This window comes from Poecilia reticulata, chromosome 2, assembly GCF_904066995.2.
Source record: "Poecilia reticulata chromosome 2, P_reticulata-male-v2, whole genome shotgun sequence".
NCBI classification, from domain to species: domain Eukaryota; kingdom Metazoa; phylum Chordata; class Actinopteri; order Cyprinodontiformes; family Poeciliidae; genus Poecilia; species Poecilia reticulata.
In genome coordinates this window covers 40,084,744-40,102,902 of record NC_088831.1, presented here as the reverse complement: position 1 = coordinate 40,102,902, position 18,159 = coordinate 40,084,744, and the positions used below count along the sequence as shown (strand labels likewise).

The 18,159-nt window shown below is 39.8% G+C and overlaps 1 protein-coding gene across 5 annotated transcripts in view; it reads left to right on the top strand.

Moving 5' to 3' along the window:
- The window catches only part of LOC103461731 (histone deacetylase 4), a 219,440-nt gene extending 201,763 nt beyond the window's left edge, over positions 1-17,677 (top strand). For all 5 annotated transcript variants that reach the window (XM_081604585.1, XM_081604584.1, XM_081604587.1 and 2 more), the window contains 5 exons: positions 1,860-1,978; positions 2,580-2,713; positions 10,778-10,862; positions 11,815-11,956; positions 12,400-17,677. In XM_081604585.1, the coding sequence (XP_081460711.1) occupies positions 1,860-1,978; positions 2,580-2,713; positions 10,778-10,862; positions 11,815-11,956; positions 12,400-12,439 (520 nt within the window). In that variant the 3' untranslated portion in view covers positions 12,440-17,677. The remainder of the gene's footprint in view (positions 1-1,859; positions 1,979-2,579; positions 2,714-10,777; positions 10,863-11,814; positions 11,957-12,399) is intronic.
- The last annotated feature ends 482 nt before the right edge of the window (positions 17,678-18,159 follow it).

Genomic DNA, 18,159 nt, shown 5'->3' with positions numbered 1-18,159 from the left:
GTTCTAACCGCTTTTCTCAGGATGTCCCGTCGCTTAAGGCTCAGTCGTAAACTCTCCCCTCCCCTTCATTAACAAACCATCTTTTTTTCATCTCTGCATACGTAGCCTCTGATTCACGCCCAATTAGTGCTCCTCAGAAACCGCTGGCTTCCTTCTTTGCCAGTCGTCTAATTGTTTACCCCGGCTTTTTATTTCTCTAAATGTCAGGATATTATTCTAGAGTTGGGGGGTGTCGGGGGTCGGGGGGATGACACCAGCAGTATTTCTCTTCAGAACCAGACCTGTTTCTGTCTGAGCTCAAGGCTGAACGAGGAGGAGGAGGTGTGGAAGCCAATGGTGGTTTAGGTGTCCTTGGTAGTCAAGGTTTCCCTCAACTGCGTCTGTGGCTGACTGCCTTTATTAAGTGTGGGGTCCTGCATGGCTCAGATCCTAATAGACCAAGGCTGTGGATTTAAATGGGATGATTATTTTGCACATCTACAGGACTTACATCAGTTTCGTCTGTGTTCTCTTTCCAGAGAGTCTATCTCATTGAAATGCATTGATCATCTCTCTCTAAAATACTGCTACATGCTTGAAGGAGTACAGTGACACTCGCTGCACATATTCCTGCTGTCTGTGACTTCCAAAAACCTTGTAATGCTACCTCCCGCCTCTCCTTCAGACAGCTGTGTGCGCGTTAGCTTTGTGTTGTGGTGGGGGATCGAGGGGGCGCGTAGAGCTCAGGGTTGTAATTTGGTGGTGAGCAAGAGATGGAAAAAACTGTGGTCTACGGAGTTCAGGGCGAGCTGCCTGCCCACAGCCAAGCTAACCAGCACCATGTTCCTGAGGTCAGCAATGTGCTGGGGACCTGCAACAGAACCCTGTGGTACTCCATCAGTCACAGACCTCATCAAAATACTACTTGGCCAAATATCCCAGAAACCTAAAAAAAATAAATAAATAAAAACGTCAACAATCCCACAGGGATCTGGGGAGAGACACTTGTTTTGCCATCTGGAAAGCCTAGCTGTTTATGAGCCAAATAATACCTGCTAAATGCTAGAGCCACATGTTCCCAAAGGCAGGAAGTGATATAGGCTGGCAGGATGTGGGCCTTGCATAATCTTTTCTAATAATTTCTGGATATCCAATAAACAGGAGCTGGAGAAACTCAAAAATGGAGATTAGATGAACCTTCTTTTGCAAAACTTTCCTGTGCACATAATGCATCCCCTCTTCTTCCAAACAGGATCAGCATACAAACCTCCCTGGACTTTCCAACCACAATTTGCAGTGAATCATTGCACATTTGCCCCGCTGTTGATCTCATTTACGTCTGAACACAGGGAACCCATGCTAACCAGTTGTTTAGTGAATTAAATTTATATACAAACAGCCGTCAATCACCCCACCCATGCAGTGTTAGATGCATCATACATAATTAGCACGCATATAATTACATCTGTCCTCCTGTTGCTGCTTTTGACTTGACCGTGGGGTTTATTCCTGCCACCAAATTTCCAGAATATCCACTTCAAACAGGACGTGTGGTAATTATTCCTGTCACATTACTGTACGTCCAAACAGACTCTGCGAATGTTTGGTCTGCGGAACTTGTAAATAAAAGAAATGCGTGTCTGCCGAGAGGAGCAAAGGTTTCTGAGTCTTACCAGAAATGTTTTCGCAGTGATGTTCACTGTGAACTTCACCACAGTTAATACTGAGCTTTCATGGACTCTCAATTTGTTTTCATATAAAGCTAAAAGCTAAATTTCCGTCGGAAGTGAAGCAGAACATTGCTAATGTAGAACTTGCCATTTACTCCAAGCCATCAGATTTTCTTAACAAAACTGTGTTGTTTGGTTTTGTCTCTGCAGAACGGTGGTGATGCCCATCGCCAACGAGTTCGCTCCAGATGTGGTTCTGGTGTCCTCTGGCTTCGATGCCGTCGACGGACATGCCCCACCGCTGGGAGGATACAAACTGACAGCCAAATGTAACTATTGATCACAATAATGACTGGTGACTTTACTAAACTCTATTCTTTGTCAACTTAAATCTTCAAACTCTTCTTTGACTACCTTTTTGCGAGGAAACGCTCTCTATTTGTAGCTGAATTTCTTTGGTACTCCAGCAGATGTTGCCGTGCCAAGAAAAAGCTTTCCTGTGTTCACACTGGATATCCTAAGTAAGAGCAGGGTTCCTGCCTGTCAAAGGGAATAGGATGGCTGGTTTACAGAGGATTGCTGAAAGAGGAGATGAGGTAGAATTTGGGTCGAATAAAGTGTGTTTGAATAGATTTATTCATCTGCTCTCCTACTTCTGAGAGGAACATCAAAGGCTTTGACCACGACTAAATGCAAAGCCGTGTTTATTAAAATTAAACCTGGCTCATATTAGGGCTAGTTCTTGGCCTCCAGTAATTCCACAGGGCTCTTTTTTTTCCCGCTCTTCTTCCATCGTCTCATTCAGTCCTTCCTTCATCCATTTTTTTTTTGTCTTTTTGCTTTTATCAGAATCCCAAAAGGAAGTTGAAAGCTCAGCAGCGATTCATTTTTTCCTTTCCCTGACTTTGCTGTGATTTCCTTTGTCTTCAGGCTTCAGCTACCTGACCAGGCAGCTGATGGGCCTGGCCGGTGGTCGCTTGGTGCTTGCCCTGGAAGGGGGTCACGACCTCACGGCCATATGCGATGCCTCTGAAGCCTGCATTTCTGCTCTGCTCGGCATTGAGGTAAGTCTTGCTCACCTGCTTTTGGTAACTGCTGACATTTTCTCCCAGATTATTGTGAAATGATCAGATATTAAGTTTCAAAGTGTCTCGTAGAATTATTCATACCACTGTTTTCATGTTACAACCAACAACTTTAATGTGTTGATGTTGCAGACTAACACAAACTGGTGCATAAGTATAAAGTGGAAGGAATAAATAGGTTTCTTTTTTAAAATAACAATCTAAAAAGTGTGGCATGCATTTGCATTGAGTCTTCCAGAGACAGCGAGACTCTGAATATTTTGCACATTCTTTGTGAAATTCAGATCAGATGCAAACAGTTTAAGTACATTTAGTTGTAAGTTTTGACTCAGATTATCAATTGAATTTTCACCTGGACTTTGACCAAGAGTTCTGGCTTTTGTGTCCTGATGGAAGGTGAACCTTGATCCCAGTCTTTTGCAATCTATTTCTCCAGAATTACCCTTTATTTAATGCAATCTTCACGTCACAGAAACGTCCCAAAGCATGATGCTGCCTTTCACCATGAAGGTTGTTCAGGCTGCCATATACAGTGTGCAGTTTTGGTTTCATCTGACCGGAGCCCCTTCTTTAAGGTTTGCTCTGTTCATAGAACAGCTTCATGTATACTAAGAATACTTTACACAAATTGGAAAGCTAGGTATCATTTTCCTTCCGTAGTCTTAGGCTATGTTGTGTTGGTCCATCACATAAAACACCAAATGACGCATAGCTATTAAAGTTTGTGAAACGAAAAAATAAAATGCCTCAGGAGTTATAAATACCACTGCAAGGCATTTGTCACAAACAGCTGGTGAAAGACCACATTGTTTTAAAGAAATTAAATGCATGAAACAGAACACACATTCATAAAAAAATGAAGCTTTCTGCCTAAAACCACATGAAAAAAGATCAATATTAGGTTCTTCTGCTGTATAGATATTAAAACAAAAACTGAGAAGAGCCAGAAAAATCTTCCCATTACTGCATGGACCTCTTTAAGTTAACCGCATCTCTTCCTGGTGTCATGATTGTCTGTCTTCACCACCTCTGAAGCAGGACAACAGCATACACACGCTGCACACAAACACGTCACAGGGCGAGGATTTCCAGGCAGGAAGAGTAATTGAGGGAGTGTGTGGGCTGATCTGTGGCGCTCAACAAACACTGGTGCTTTGTGACACAGAGCAGAACAGTTTCTCTTCTAAGATCACTCATTTGGAGCTGCATTTAAAATACGTAGCCGTATTTATCCTATTTATCTTCAAAATGTAGCTTCAAGAAGGAATGTTAATCTACAGAAGTGTATGTTGACAATTTACAGTAATTTATCTTTACTGAACTGTATTTGCACTGGCACTATGTACAGAGGCAATAATCAGAATAACCTCGAATATATGTGCAGAAAATGGCTGCTTAATGCTACACTGCTGGACTATCTGTCTATACATGCTATCAGTTTTGAGGGAACTCTCTCCTAAAACTGTTTAATTTTTTTGCTTTGTCTAGATTGTGATTTATATAAAACCATAAGTATCTACAATTCTTCTAACCCTCATATGACCCAATATCAGTGCTTATGATGACCATGTCACATCACATCATAAAGCCCAGATATGTTTTGTGTGTTTTCCAGCCTTCATTTAAAACCAAACTTTGTTCATATTGACGAAAAAATTCAATTGTACAAGACCTATCAAAATATTTTCAGCTTGAAATCAAATCCAATCCCACTTAAAGTCATCCCAGGACAACTTGTTTCCTTCCTGCAGATTATTTGAGCTGAGGTCTTTGGCATTGACGGGGAAAAAACTAACGTCGTCCCACAATAAGGGGATCGAAATTTGTAAATCGTAAAAACTGGAACATTTGGATCGTCAAGTAACACTCAAATAACTTTGCCTGAATAGTTATATGAAAATACTCCTTTGTGTCAAACCTGCTAAAGAATACAGAACTTAATGGAGCTGTACACATCACTCACTCAGGGCTTTATTGAGTGAATGATTCAGATCTTCATAAACCTCTACGAGAACGTAGCTGCTCACCTAAACATGTCCGTATCTACAGTTATATCCATAACTGAAAAGTTTAACACAACAAAATGTTATTAGGCTAGATTTGGAAAACCCTTCTTTTCACCTACCATAGCAAATGTAAACATGCAAGACTTTGCGGAACCCAAGAGACTTCAGATGGAACTGCTTGCATCAGATGAGACCCAGACTGCTTTTACACTAGAATGGTTTGATTGGTTCATTTGAACTGGACCAGAGTTTCTCCTTGGACAGTCACTCATTTGGTCAGGGGTAAAAGCTCAAAATGTCAGTACAGACCTAACAAGTGAACTCTGGTCTGCTTGAAAACATGTTCACTTGTATGTAAACCCTCCCTTAAAGAGGGAGTGCATGACTATTGAGCATCTATATTATCCATAGCAGTGATATCCAAAGCCAGTCGTCAAGAATCTATACCCTACATGTCAAACAGGGTCTTTCCTTAAACATATGATTGATCATTATCAAGCCCCTGTATGTCTAAGTGACGTGTTCAGGAGTCAATTCAGTCATTTGAACCAGTTGTGCAGAAGCAGCTGCATCTGAAATCTTTAGGAAAGCAGTCCTGAGGACTGGAGTTGGACACACTGATGTAGTCAACTCCACTTTGTGTATGCTTATAAAAAGTTATGGGAGAAGATTTAGTGTTGCCCTGCAGACCAAAGGGGAGTTTCCATAGTATTAATAAAATGTTCAAAGCAGGACTGCAACTCCAGTCCTCGAGTGCCACTGTCCAGGAACTTCTGCATGCACCCCTGCTCCAATACACCTGATTCAAATAAATGGTTAATGACCAGACTGTTGCAAAACGTGCTGACATGCCAAGGAGGTAATTCAGCCTTTGATTCAGGTGTGTTGTAGTAGGAATATATTGAACATGAACTCCTTGTTTAAAGATTTCTTTCCACCAATGATCAATTGTCTCAAAAGCTTCCCAAGATTTCTTTGCACATCTTCACCAGGGTTAGTCAGACCTGTTGTAACATCACAACAACACTATGACATCTGGAAAGGTTTCAGAAACTCAAGGACATCTCAGAGGGCCGGTTTCTTTTTGCTGTCATAGTTCTCTTCCCTGAATATCCAGTTTGAGAGACTGGTTTCTTGTTTCTTACCATACCGCCCTGCAGCCAGATAATGAAATGTGCCAGAGGCTTTGCTTCTAATATTTCAGCAGCCTGCGGGGCACCTCTACCTGCAGGAGTTTGAAGCAGGTCTCTGGGTGGTGGTCATATTGAGCTGAGAATTTGAGAATGGGCAGGAGGCAACAGGGGGCGTCCAGTCCCCCTTCCCTGCAGGGCAAAGCTCTCGCCCACATCTGAAAACGCTTACCCTCACACCTCTTCCAGCAGGGTCAGTCTGGGTCCAGGGATCAGACAGTTAAAGGAAACCGAGCAATCATTTGAAGTTGAGAAGGAAGAAACTATTGTAATTCAGCAGCTCTGTAAACTGTTGTAGCTGTGGAAGAAAGAAATGGATTGAAATCAGAATGAATCCAATGTAAGCTATTATTACTCAAAATGTGCATGTGTTGAGATTAATTTCTAGATTAATTTAATTCGAATAGGTTGTGACTCAATCTTCTCCAGAGAGCTCGTCTGGAGAATGTCGTAGAAATTCTTCGATAAGTAAATAGCACAGCATTTTAGTGCTGCATTCTAACGTTTTCCCGACTTGTCCAGCTGGGAACAATGACGTCAGCTGATTGAACAAAAGCAGATCTTTTTGTTGTTTGGATCTTTGATTGCTAAGGGCGACAGTAAAAAAAAAAAAAAAAAAACTACTTAAAATCAGATTGAAACACCAGGAAGAAAGCATTTTTATGCTCCCCAGTAAGGTCCCTGTAATGACTTTGGAATGTTGCTGGGAAATGTCGGTGTAGAGCCGAGAGAAAAGACAAGAATAAAAACCCACTTTTTATTTTAGTTTTGATTCACCGGCTAAAACTGTGTTTTAGCCTCAAATAGCAACTCCAAAGTTAAATTTAAACAAAAACAGTGAGTGACTACAGCCTGCCTGGGCATCCAATGGACAACAGTTTGTTCAAGCTTATCCACTAAGCGAGTTTTTCCTCCAGAATAAACTTTAGTTCTTGGCTAAATGTGGGTCTGTGTGTGGTAATGCCGAGTGGGTCCAGGCATTAAACCACAGCTGGGTTAACTGGTCAGCTGTGCTTTTGTTTGTGCTGCATCAAACCATCTGAGGCTCTGTATTGTCTGGGAAGCTCCTCGACCCGCAACACTGCCGTAATAAAAATCTCTGATCCAAACATGAGGGCTGAATGTTCTATTCTTCGCTTTACAAGAAGGCAGGTGTGGTGCCATGTTGCACACTTAATGGGATTTTTGCAGTTTTAATTTGAATTGATGTGATGGGAGATACAAAAATCAGAATATATATATTATATATGTTGTTATTATGATATACATTCTAAATACATTTGTAACATATAGCCTTCTTGTTATCTGCTAATAGCTTGTTCTCTCACTCCCCTTCAATCTGAATGAACCACCGACATCTCTCAACATTGTTAAAATTTCTTGTTAAATTGTATATTTTGTGTCTTTTTAGACTTTATTTTTAAACATCTAACTGGTGGTTAGCTTTATTTTGATTTTGTGGCAAATTTAGCAGGAGACGTGTCCTCAGACATGTTCATTTTTCTCTTTATGTATTGACTTATAGTGTTTTGTAGCTCGTTTGTGAGCAGTATAGCAATGCTTTGATAACAATACCCTCTGTGTTGTTTATAACCACTTATTCAAGTTTGATAAAATGCAAAAAAAATAAAATAAAATTTCCGCTACTGACCCTTTTTTCATCTTCTCTAATGTTTAATCACTAATATTTTTTTCCTTTAAATAGCTCATGAATGATGCATTTGCAACTACGCCAGTGAACTCTGACCTCTGTACTAATTGATGATTGCTCCAGTACAGATGTCGGCCAACTCCAAGCCATGGTTGTTAGCAATTATTTGATAAACAACTAGCTAATATGCTAATTGCTGCCAGCCGTCCGTGAGGTCATTAAGCGTGTTTGCTCTTCAGTTACAGTAAAATTGCTCAGCTTCTCTTGTCGCCCTGTAGGCCCGACTGTTCCTCCCCCCAAAAGAAAAACAAAATCCAAGAAGAAACTTATCTGAAAAGGTCGCCTGCTTTGCACAATGCATGTGATTACCTTGTTCAGTTAGCATAACATAATCAGACGATTTTAGCAGCTGCTAGCATGTACACACAGACAAAGCGGTAAACAATGAATGCCTTGTGCACTTTATTTTGCTGAACAAGTAGAATTCCTCATCTTTCCACTGTTTTGCTTTGAGCCTCCCTTAGGAATGTTTTTACCGGGCCACATTCCTCTCACTCAGCTCATGGCTTGTCTTGGTTTTGTTGGCCGGGACGTAGATATCCTAAGAGATCGATTAAATCCAACATGTCTGTCTGACCTTTTAAGACCGCGACACATTCAGTGTGCAGGTAAAAGCAGCGAAATGTGTTCCTGCTACGGATGACGTCAGGAACAAATGTAGGCTTGTTTACAATATTCCTTCATGTGTCCTTTGCTCATTCATGTGCGTCTTTAACCTACCTGCTGAGTTTGGGCCCCTGGGGTACCATGACGAGAGTCATTAAAGTTTACAAGTGTGAGGCCCGGCTGTCAGTCAAACTGACAAGTTGCCCCCGTCCAGCTCTGCTCTGAGCTGAACTCCAGCAAACCCAGGAGAACCCCTGACCTCGCTTTGACAGGGAGCCGAGGAAAGCTGGAGCAGCAGGGGCTGAACCTTTGGAGAAGTGCACTTTGACTGAAAGATTGATGATCTGAGTCCCCGAATGTGGAAACATTAGGATGCTAATGATGAATCAGTCCTGCTTTCTCTCACTTAGCCACAGTCACAGGAACGTTGTGCCACTTTCATACAGCGTCCATTTCATTTGTGTCAGTTTCTAATTCATGGATTTTTCCTACCGTTCTGTGAACGGTAGTATTTATTTTTTCTTAAGGCCCCAGATATAATGTAAACATCTGAGAACAACCCATTATTTCACATATTATGTTTGTAGAAACAGTTTGCATTCCCACACAGATCACAGGTGGATTTCTACACCTGTGATCTGTGTGACTGGAATACATGAATTCAATGATTTTGATAGTGGAGTTTATAGTCGAGACCTGTGAAGACACTATTGCAGAAATCAATGCAACTAAAAATAAATGCATGGATGAGTTTCTCTAGATCGCATTGAGACATTCATCTTTTAATTCTGGGAATGTTCTTCAGGTGACAGAAGGCCGACTTTGTAATTGTCTTTATGTGTCTCTGAAGGTTCAGGTCGAATTTCATCACCACACCCAGATTACAGACCTGATCACTAGTTTCTAGCAGTAATAGCTGAAGCTGTGTGCTGACTCAGTTATTATCTTTGGACCAGAAGTTTCTATGTTCAGGTCCAAATATAACAACTTCAGTTTTGTTTCTGTACAGCTGGAGAAAGTTATGGAAAGTTGTGGCACCAATGCATTTCTTTAGTGCTTGGATGGGTTCTGAGTCAACTGGTGACAATATAAGATGGAGCTGTGTAACATCTGCATATTTATGATAAATCATCATATTTCTTGTTATAATATGAGCTAAAAGGAGCATGTAGATATTATATAGGAGGAGTCCCATGATAGAACCTTGTGGTACTCCGCATGTGAATTCTTCCTGTTCTGATGAGACGATACCTGTTAACACAATAAGTTCCTGTGAGATCTGAACTAATTAAGTACTGGACTAGAGAGCCTGACTCAGCTCTTCGGACGCTTCAAGAGACGCCCTGATTCTTATGGCAGTAAAAAGTATGTTCAAGTTGCAGCATTAATCGGACCCTGTTATTTGAAAAAGAGTCGGTCGTGTAACAAGTTACTAAAAGAGCTGTGCACGAGCTGAATGCGTGCATACTCCTCAAGTGCATGATGTAGCCTGTCGTGCCACAGCAGGATTAAAGTATCCATCTCTCCCTGAAGTGCCTTGCTCCCTCGGCCCAGCGGACCCCTCCCATACTCTATTTGCTTTAATTAAAATAAAACTCTTAGTCTTGGCCTCGCCAGACCGACCATCCCCTTTTCCTCTCTGGCATCGTGCTCTCCAAATGTCAAGCCAAACCTTTTTTTCTTCCCCTTCTTTCTAACTCTGCGTGTCTCAGTTTCCATGTTTCCATGTTGGCGTGCTGTTCCTCTGGGGTTATGACAAAGCAGAACAGGGATGTGTGCCGTCTGAGGAGGAATGTGGAGCTGAATGAGGCTGTGTACCGAAACGGGATGTGAAAGTGTCGAACGACTCGTCGGCCAAAGGGGAAATTAAATCATTCCGGGTTAGGAAGGCACCTGAGGGAATAGCTCTGTTTGCTCTGAATTGTGGCTTGGAGGGGTTTTTTTTTTCTTTTCTTTTTTTTATAGATTTAGCCGTTCTCGCTGAGGTGTATGTATGAACTGGCTGTTTCCAAGTATGCGCATCTGCGTATACCCATGTGCTTCCTTCGAGTGGGACTCAGAACAAAGCACACAGTGTAGTTTATGTCAAAGAGTAGCAAAGCTGTCGAGGAGAGGGAAGAGGCGTGCATCTGCAGACAGGATTTTTTTTTTAATTGTGTCAGCAGCTTGAGATTGTTCCCAACCTCTTGGGTTGACTAAACAGTGGGTTGTGGTCAGCATTTCAAAAATGATCCCGTAAACCGCGTTGGGACTGAGTTGGGTCAAATGGGGTTTTGGAGAAAACTCTCTGAACACCTGTGGAACTCATTCACAGAGTATTTATCAAGCTGCAGCTATAATACCAACAAATAAAATGCCTGGATGCTGAGTGAGGCTCGCTGTAGATGCAGGCTGCCATCTGTTCCAGAATACATAAATTAAATTGCAGTAAAAGCACATTACATAGTGTCAGAGTTGTCTGGTGGAGCTTGTAGAGAAATGAAAACATTAAGCCAGAAATGTTTTTAATCTAATTTTCTGTCTGTTTCAGTTGGACCCCATTCCTTACGAGGTGCTACAGCAGAAACCAAATGCTAACGCTGTTCGCTCTATGGAGAAAGTCATCGAGGTTCAGAGTGAGTAGATCACTCACACCGCAGCCAGTAGCTCATCTCTCATTCACACATCTCTCATTTTGTCAATTTTTTTTTTATATATTAGGCTATTCTAAATCTTAATGCCTCCATTTATAACCTATGAAATCCCTGCTGTTGAAAGTTATTAAGTCAGCAGTTTTACAGATCACAGGGGAGAAAGAAAAGCAGTGATATTATCACCACTTTTGGGTGAACAATAAAAAACAATTGAAGAACCAAAATTGTCATTTTTTTTTGCACCTCTTCTTTATAAAAGCTGATCCCTGTTTAAAAAGATTTGACATGTAAAGTTGTTTAACCCTCCAAGTCGTTCATTTTGTGCTCCACCTGAGTCATCTGTGACAGTTTTAGCAATAAAAACTGTTTTTTTAGATATTGAGTAACTAAAAAAACAAACAAAAAAATGCATGCCAGAAAAATCATATATATTGAGTTATGCAAGTTTCATTTATTACAGACCAAAAACATCAATCAATGATTACATAATACATTTTCTCCTAATTGTTTTATAAATGCTCTTATTAGCTTCAGTCCTCACCATAAGTAACACATATTTTTGTATTTATTTCATTTATTTTTGTTTGCCATTTTACATGCCAGTTTTAGCAAAGATGTTATGATTTTTTCTTTATTTTTTGTGAAAAATCATAACAATGGTCATTCAGAGGGACACCACATTTGAGGTTTGGTAGATTTAAAAAATGTAAAAAAAAATATTCACTTAATATAAAACAATGAAATAAACGATTTTGTCCCTTTGGCACAAAAAAATGCCAAAAGGGGAACATTCATTTTTTACAGGTTTTTCAAATCTGTAGACAATGCACTTCACATCCAAAACCTTTTAATTTCTTAAACTCATGCTCATGTTCTGCAGATCTCTTCTAGATGTTCAGCTTTTGCATCCCGTTTTTATTTATGTTTGTTGCAGGTAAATATTGGCGCTCTCTGCAGCGCTCTGCCTCCACCCTCGGCTGGTCGTTGAATGAAGCGCTGCAGCGTGACGTGGAGGAAGCTGAAACCGTTTCAGCCATGGCTTCACTGTCTGTCGCCAACAAGCACATCGGAAAAAGGTCTGTGGTGTGACGCTGTACGGTGGTCTGAGACCCCAGTTCCTGTGTTTGTAAAGAAATAGTTGCGATTGTATTTATATATTTCACTAAAACACAGTTCGTTATTATGTGTTTGCTTTCTGCAAATACATACAACTTATTTGTATTAGATAATGTTTAAAGCTCTGGATAAAGAGATGTAATTGTTTTAAAATGAGCTTAAGGTCAAATGTTCTCTGGTTAACACGGCCAGAGAAATGAATACATGAAATAACGGCCTGAAAATAAAACAAATGATCTCATCTCAAAATAAACTGATAAGACTTAAGGTCTTTATGTCTTAAAATTAAGAAAATAATAATACTGTAAAACTACAAAACATGCCTGAAATATGACCTTAATATGAAAGATTATAAGTTCACAGAATGTGGCAACGCTGTGTGTAACATTGTTTTCTCTCTAAGGGCTGAAGAGGAGCCGATGGAAGAGGAAGCTCCCATGTAAAAGAAACAAACATGGTTATCCTTCGACCACTAAGACCGGAGTTCAGCGCTGAATCGGTCCTCATCCTGGATCCCTCGTAGATTCCTTTGTCTCACCGTCGTTGGAAACGATCAGACCTTTTTCTCTCTGGGACGAAACCAGGAACTGACAAAAGTGGCTCTTGCAGAGGAACCAGACGGCGGAAGATGAGCTTCCACCACCAGTTAGTTGCACACAGGGCGGCAGCATTAACCGTGTTGGACACAAGAGCCAGATATTCAACAGCGACAGCCTCCAGTGCTTTTTAAAAACACTAAACTTGTATATTTTGACTGCCAGTCTGAACCGTACCAGACCTACAGCAGTCGTCTACTTCTCATGTTTATTTGTTTTTGTTTTTTTTGTGATTTCTCAAAACCACCTTAGCTGTTGTAAATGTGACTCTGCACTAAAGGATGGACTCCTGCTTTTTCAAGGTATCGGTGTGTTGAATATCCTGCATTTTTCCGAGGTAAAGTTACAGAAGATTCCAGGATTCAGAGGGTATCAGATGTTTGTGCCTTTTTTTTTTTTTCGTTTTGTTTTGTTTTTTAATCAGTGGATTTTCTGTTGAGCTCCTCATAAAGAGCTTTGCCTTACGAATGGATTTTGGATCAAGGAATCTTCTCCGAAGTTTCTGTCCTGGCAAGACATGAGGTGCCTGCATGTTTCCGGCACATAGACTCCAGGACGTTGGCATGATGACCTTTATTACTCTACTGTCTGTCCCTCCGTTTCTGCTTTTTTCTCTCCCTTTGTTACATTCGAAGATAGTCCTCACCCAGAAGTAAGGGATGAGTGTAAGAAGACTTAAAAGGAGAGACTGAAATGTCTTTTTTTCTTTTTTTTTTTTTTTGGACCATAAAATCTAAAATCTTCTTTATTAGACAATACTGAAGCCAAAATTGTGTAGCTTCTGCTGTTTCCCACACGCAGACCGGCAGTGACAGTTTCTACGGTAGAATTTGTGTCACTTTTTAAAGATTATCGAGGAGTGTAATTACTCTCGACTGGGCCAATTTGTTTTTACCGTCCCACCTGGGATTTTCAGAGGGCTGATCTGGAGCCGCCGTTCCTCCTGCAGCTGCTTTAACATCTTTAGGTCCTTGTTAGAAGCACATCTGCTCTCCAAATGTCAGGTGCCGTGTAGCAGGTTGGTGAACATCTCAGTCTGTTCATATACACTGAAACACAAGTTTTTCATCATCAAGATGAAGCAGTGCACACCAGTTGTGACTGCTCATTATTAAGCCTGTTTAAATATTAATTGGTTTAGATTTTATGTTTCATTTTTTCACACCTCTATAAAGCAACACCATGTGGTAAAACGATGTTACAAACAGGTAAACTGGGATTCATGGCTTTAGTTGCTTCAATATTTTCTCAAATGGTAAGAAGCTGTAGACTGAACACCACTTTAAGGCCAAAATGTTGTCTTGTTTAAAAGTGATGGGGGGGGGGAAAGTTCTCCTTCACTTAATCTGCTGGTTGCAATCTGCAGATAGAGAATAAAATCGACCACTACAGCAGAAACGTTTGAAATCCGGGATTATGTTTAGTTTTAGGATCATAAATATGGAAATATTTTTAAATGACTTTACACCTTCTAATTTCAAACACCATGCTTGGTTCAACTTCTCTGTATCAGTTTTTAATCATCCATCTTTTTTTTTCTCCTATCTTTTGGAAAACCTAGCTTCTGTCATTTTTTAGTTTTTCTAACTCTGGTTGATCAGCTGAGGATTCCTGCCACAAACATCAACAATCTCACTGGTTTTGTTGCTCTTCTGTGACCTTTGATGACTTTTTGTGCTCATTATTCACAGTTTCTCTCTGTTACTTTGTAAAGCTGACATACTTCACAACAGGTGAAGGTTCAAACTGTTTTGTAGTGGACGTTGTATGAAAACGTTTATGGGTTTTTGGGGGGGTGGGAACGTCGGGATACAAATGTTTCTACTTTGTAAAATGATGGATAATTGTGTATTTACTGTCTGTTTATAGTAGATTTATATATAAAAGAAAGTATATTATATATCTATACATACTGAACACTTTGATCTTGTTTAAAAAAACAACACTGATGGTTTCTATCGGTCGTATGTGCAGCCGACCCGTTTTAACGTTGTTACTGAAGCACCTTGGCTGTCCTTGGTCACTGTTGACGTTTCTAGCAGCGTTTTCTGTCGGTTTTTCTCGTCTTTCACAAGTGATGATTTAGCGCTTTTATTTATCTGATGGGTACCACAAACACTGTTACAGTATGCCTCACATATTCATGCACATGTCTGTACCATTCCATGTTTCTGATGCTGTATGTTTGGCTGTAGTTGTAGGATTTCAATTTACCATGCTGAAATTATCAGAATTTAGATTTTTTTTTTTTGGCCCGTATTTTTCCTCTTGTTTTTCTAAGCATTAGTTTTTTTTTATACGTATGAGCACTCAGTCTTACCTGCAGGAGACTGTGCTCAGATTTTAACTTTTATGTTTGTAAAATGAAGTCAGTCTAAAAAGTGGAAACAGCTCTTATAGCGCCAGCACTTTGGTGAGCCTTTTAAAAACATATTCCAACTTTAATATGATGTACAATCTGAAAATATAAGATAAAATAATATATATTGGGGGGGAAATTACCTGTAGAAATGAGCTCACCTATAAATTAGATCATTCCAATTTATTCCTCTTCTGCACAAACCAAATTTTCCTTATTTTAGTTTGTGTTTGAAAGTAAAATCCCTCTTCAGCTGTTGAGTTGACACCTGAACATTTTGGTATTTAAAGTCGTTCATTCCTTCATCCACTTTGATAAAAGCCTCAGTTTTATGTGAGGAATAGTTATCCCACATCATGATGCTGCCGCCATGTCTCATTGAAGATATGGTGTTATTTTGGTGATTATATTTTTGTGCCAAACACATTGCAGCTCATGTTTGCCACTAGATTCAGAGGTTTTAATCAGGTTTGGATGTTTTATTTAAGATAAAATGAATTCATGGAAATTCCCTCAGCTTCTACAATGACACTGTTGGTGTTTGTGAGCAGTTTTACTTCTGCATTTTAAATATATATTCAAAATGCAGTGAATTTTTCTTTTTTTTGCTCTGCTCCTGACTGATACCTTTGTAAAAGAATTAGGCCATTTTGATTGCAGAACATTTAAGCAACTCAGAAATATCTCACCAAGACATCTGAGCTTTATTTCAAATTCATCAGATTATTTATAATTGTTGGGAACTCAAGAACACAGAATCCTGAAAGTAAATTAATAAGAGGTTCGGAAAGTATTAGATATGCACATTAATGTAACTATGTTGTTTTCACCCTGATAGATTTGTTGGTTTGTCTACAGTGAAACTGATCAGGACATATCGCAAATTAAAGGTAGACAAATGTTGAAAATGATAATTGCTTCATTTTGTTGGGATACAAAAACCTAATTGACACTTTTTAGAGCCACTAGTTTGTTTGTTTTTTTTTGATGGCACAAATCGACTTTCTTGTTGACTTAGCTGTAGACTCATCTGTATGGTTGGAATCTTTTTATCACTTAAACTGAGGTACTTGAGAGAGCCGTCTGCTGTAGGACAGACACTAACTGCTCATAAACTGTCCACAGAACCCCAATGACAAAACTCTGAACTGACCCTTTAAGGTTTATAGTGTCATCCTGAAGACTGAAGGGTAAATTTGTCCTCCTGTGTGATTCAGTGATTCTTTGTAATAAGTTTTCTTTTCTTACCAGAATACTTTTTAAATGACTTATGCTGATTTTGCAGGCATTGATTTCCTTTGGTTGGATTTATAGCTCTCCGGTCTGAAAGACCAAAGCAGAATATTTTTTGTCTTAACTAGCAAAAACCAAAAAAATTAACTGTCAGATATAATTTTTTACAAACGTATTACCTTGGGATAATATCTGCTGATTAGCAACATTTCAGCACAACTTCTCTATTTTTTATTTTTTTGCTGAATGTATTTGATCTCCAGGGCCTTGAATCATGTCTGATTCGGGAAATTAAAAGCTACACATATAGTTAAATGACAGTTTAAATGTAAATAGCTTTTTATAAACTAGAAGCGGATCTGAGAGGACCTTTGCAGCAGGACGTTGGCTGACATCAGTTTTTATACGTCTCTTTACATTCCCGTTTTCTAATCAAAACACACACTGTTGTGAGCTCTTGGGTAGCTCTGGGCCTGCTTATCGAGTGCATATCGAATGTATACAGAGGTGGCCGAGGTCGGGCTGAGGTGAATGTGACCTCAACGCTGGATCCCAGGCCGTCTCTGCACGCGTTGACTCACTGGAGGAGAACCTTCCCAGAACTCCCGTGGCTTTCCTGCTGCTTTATGTTTTGGTTTCTCGAACGCAGCCAAAACTAGCGCCGTCTGTCTTCACAGTTAGTCTTAAAAACAATGTCCAGTTACCGAAAAGAGAAGGAGAAAAAAAACACATTCCTTTTTTATTAGAGTGACCATTTATCCAGAGGTTGACCTGCTTTTATTTTGACTCTAGCAGCTCAGAGACCTGAGAGTTCATTCGCTTGGTCTCACCGAGCTTCACTCCATTCTTCTTTTCTCTCTGCATGATGTTTGTCTGCATGTCCGTCCGTCCGTCCCGGGTCACATACCAGCACTGAAGGACATTAGTACTTTCACTGTATCCAAACTGTCTGATCGCTTTTACTTCACGTTCAGGTGGACTTTGGGTGCTTTTTACCTGTAGCATATGGAGTCATCACACCTGGAGTTGTAGTCAGTATCTAACCTTAGATTTGATTGTATTTATGTAGAAGCTGTTCCGGTGGGGCGCTTTGTAAACCGCAGCAACAGAAGGAGGCTTTGTTATAAATCTGGGTCAGATGTGACATTCAAAGGACATTTTTATCCTTTTTAGTGCACTTTGGTGATGATTAGGGTCTTTGTCACATCTGGACTTTTTTAAAGCTCCTTCTTACCGTCGTCCATTCCACTAAGAAACAAAACAAAAATCCAGTTTTCTGTACATGACCACTGTGCTTCAAAAACAAGCTGTTCCAGGTTTACATATGTATAAAATGCATACTCTTTGTTTTTTTTATTATTATTATTATTGGTTATGTTTTTGACTTGTTCTGCCGTTGTTACAGAAATAGTAATTTTTTTCTGGGAAAACCTTTAAAAAATTGTCTTTGACATGTATAATATAAAAGTATTCTTTTTGGACAAAAAACCAGACTGCATCGTGTGTGTCTTTTTCTTTCAGTGATAGTTATGTTTAAAATGTGAACATCCTGAGGAACGTTCATCTCTTACTCTCACATTTACATTTTTCAGATGTCAAAGATAACCTTAGTGAATAGAAAATTCTTTGAAAGAAAAAAATCCCTCCTCCCTTTCTGTCTATTTCCCACCTGATTACTGCCAACAAAGACCACCAGCACCTCAAATCCAAGAGAAACCACTTGAAACCAACCTGGCCTTCTATAAAAAGCAATTTGCCCCCCAAACGTCTATTGGCAGCAACAACTGACATCCAGCACTTTTAAAAACTGGTGAGCAAACTATTACATCTCTTAGATGAATTGTGACCCACTCTTCTTTGCATTGTTGTATTTATTTATTTTTATTTTTTTTTGCGTAGCCGTTAAACTGTCCTCAAGTCCATCCTTGACATTTGTTTTCTTGACCTTTTTTGCATTCTTTTCAGTTTTCACATT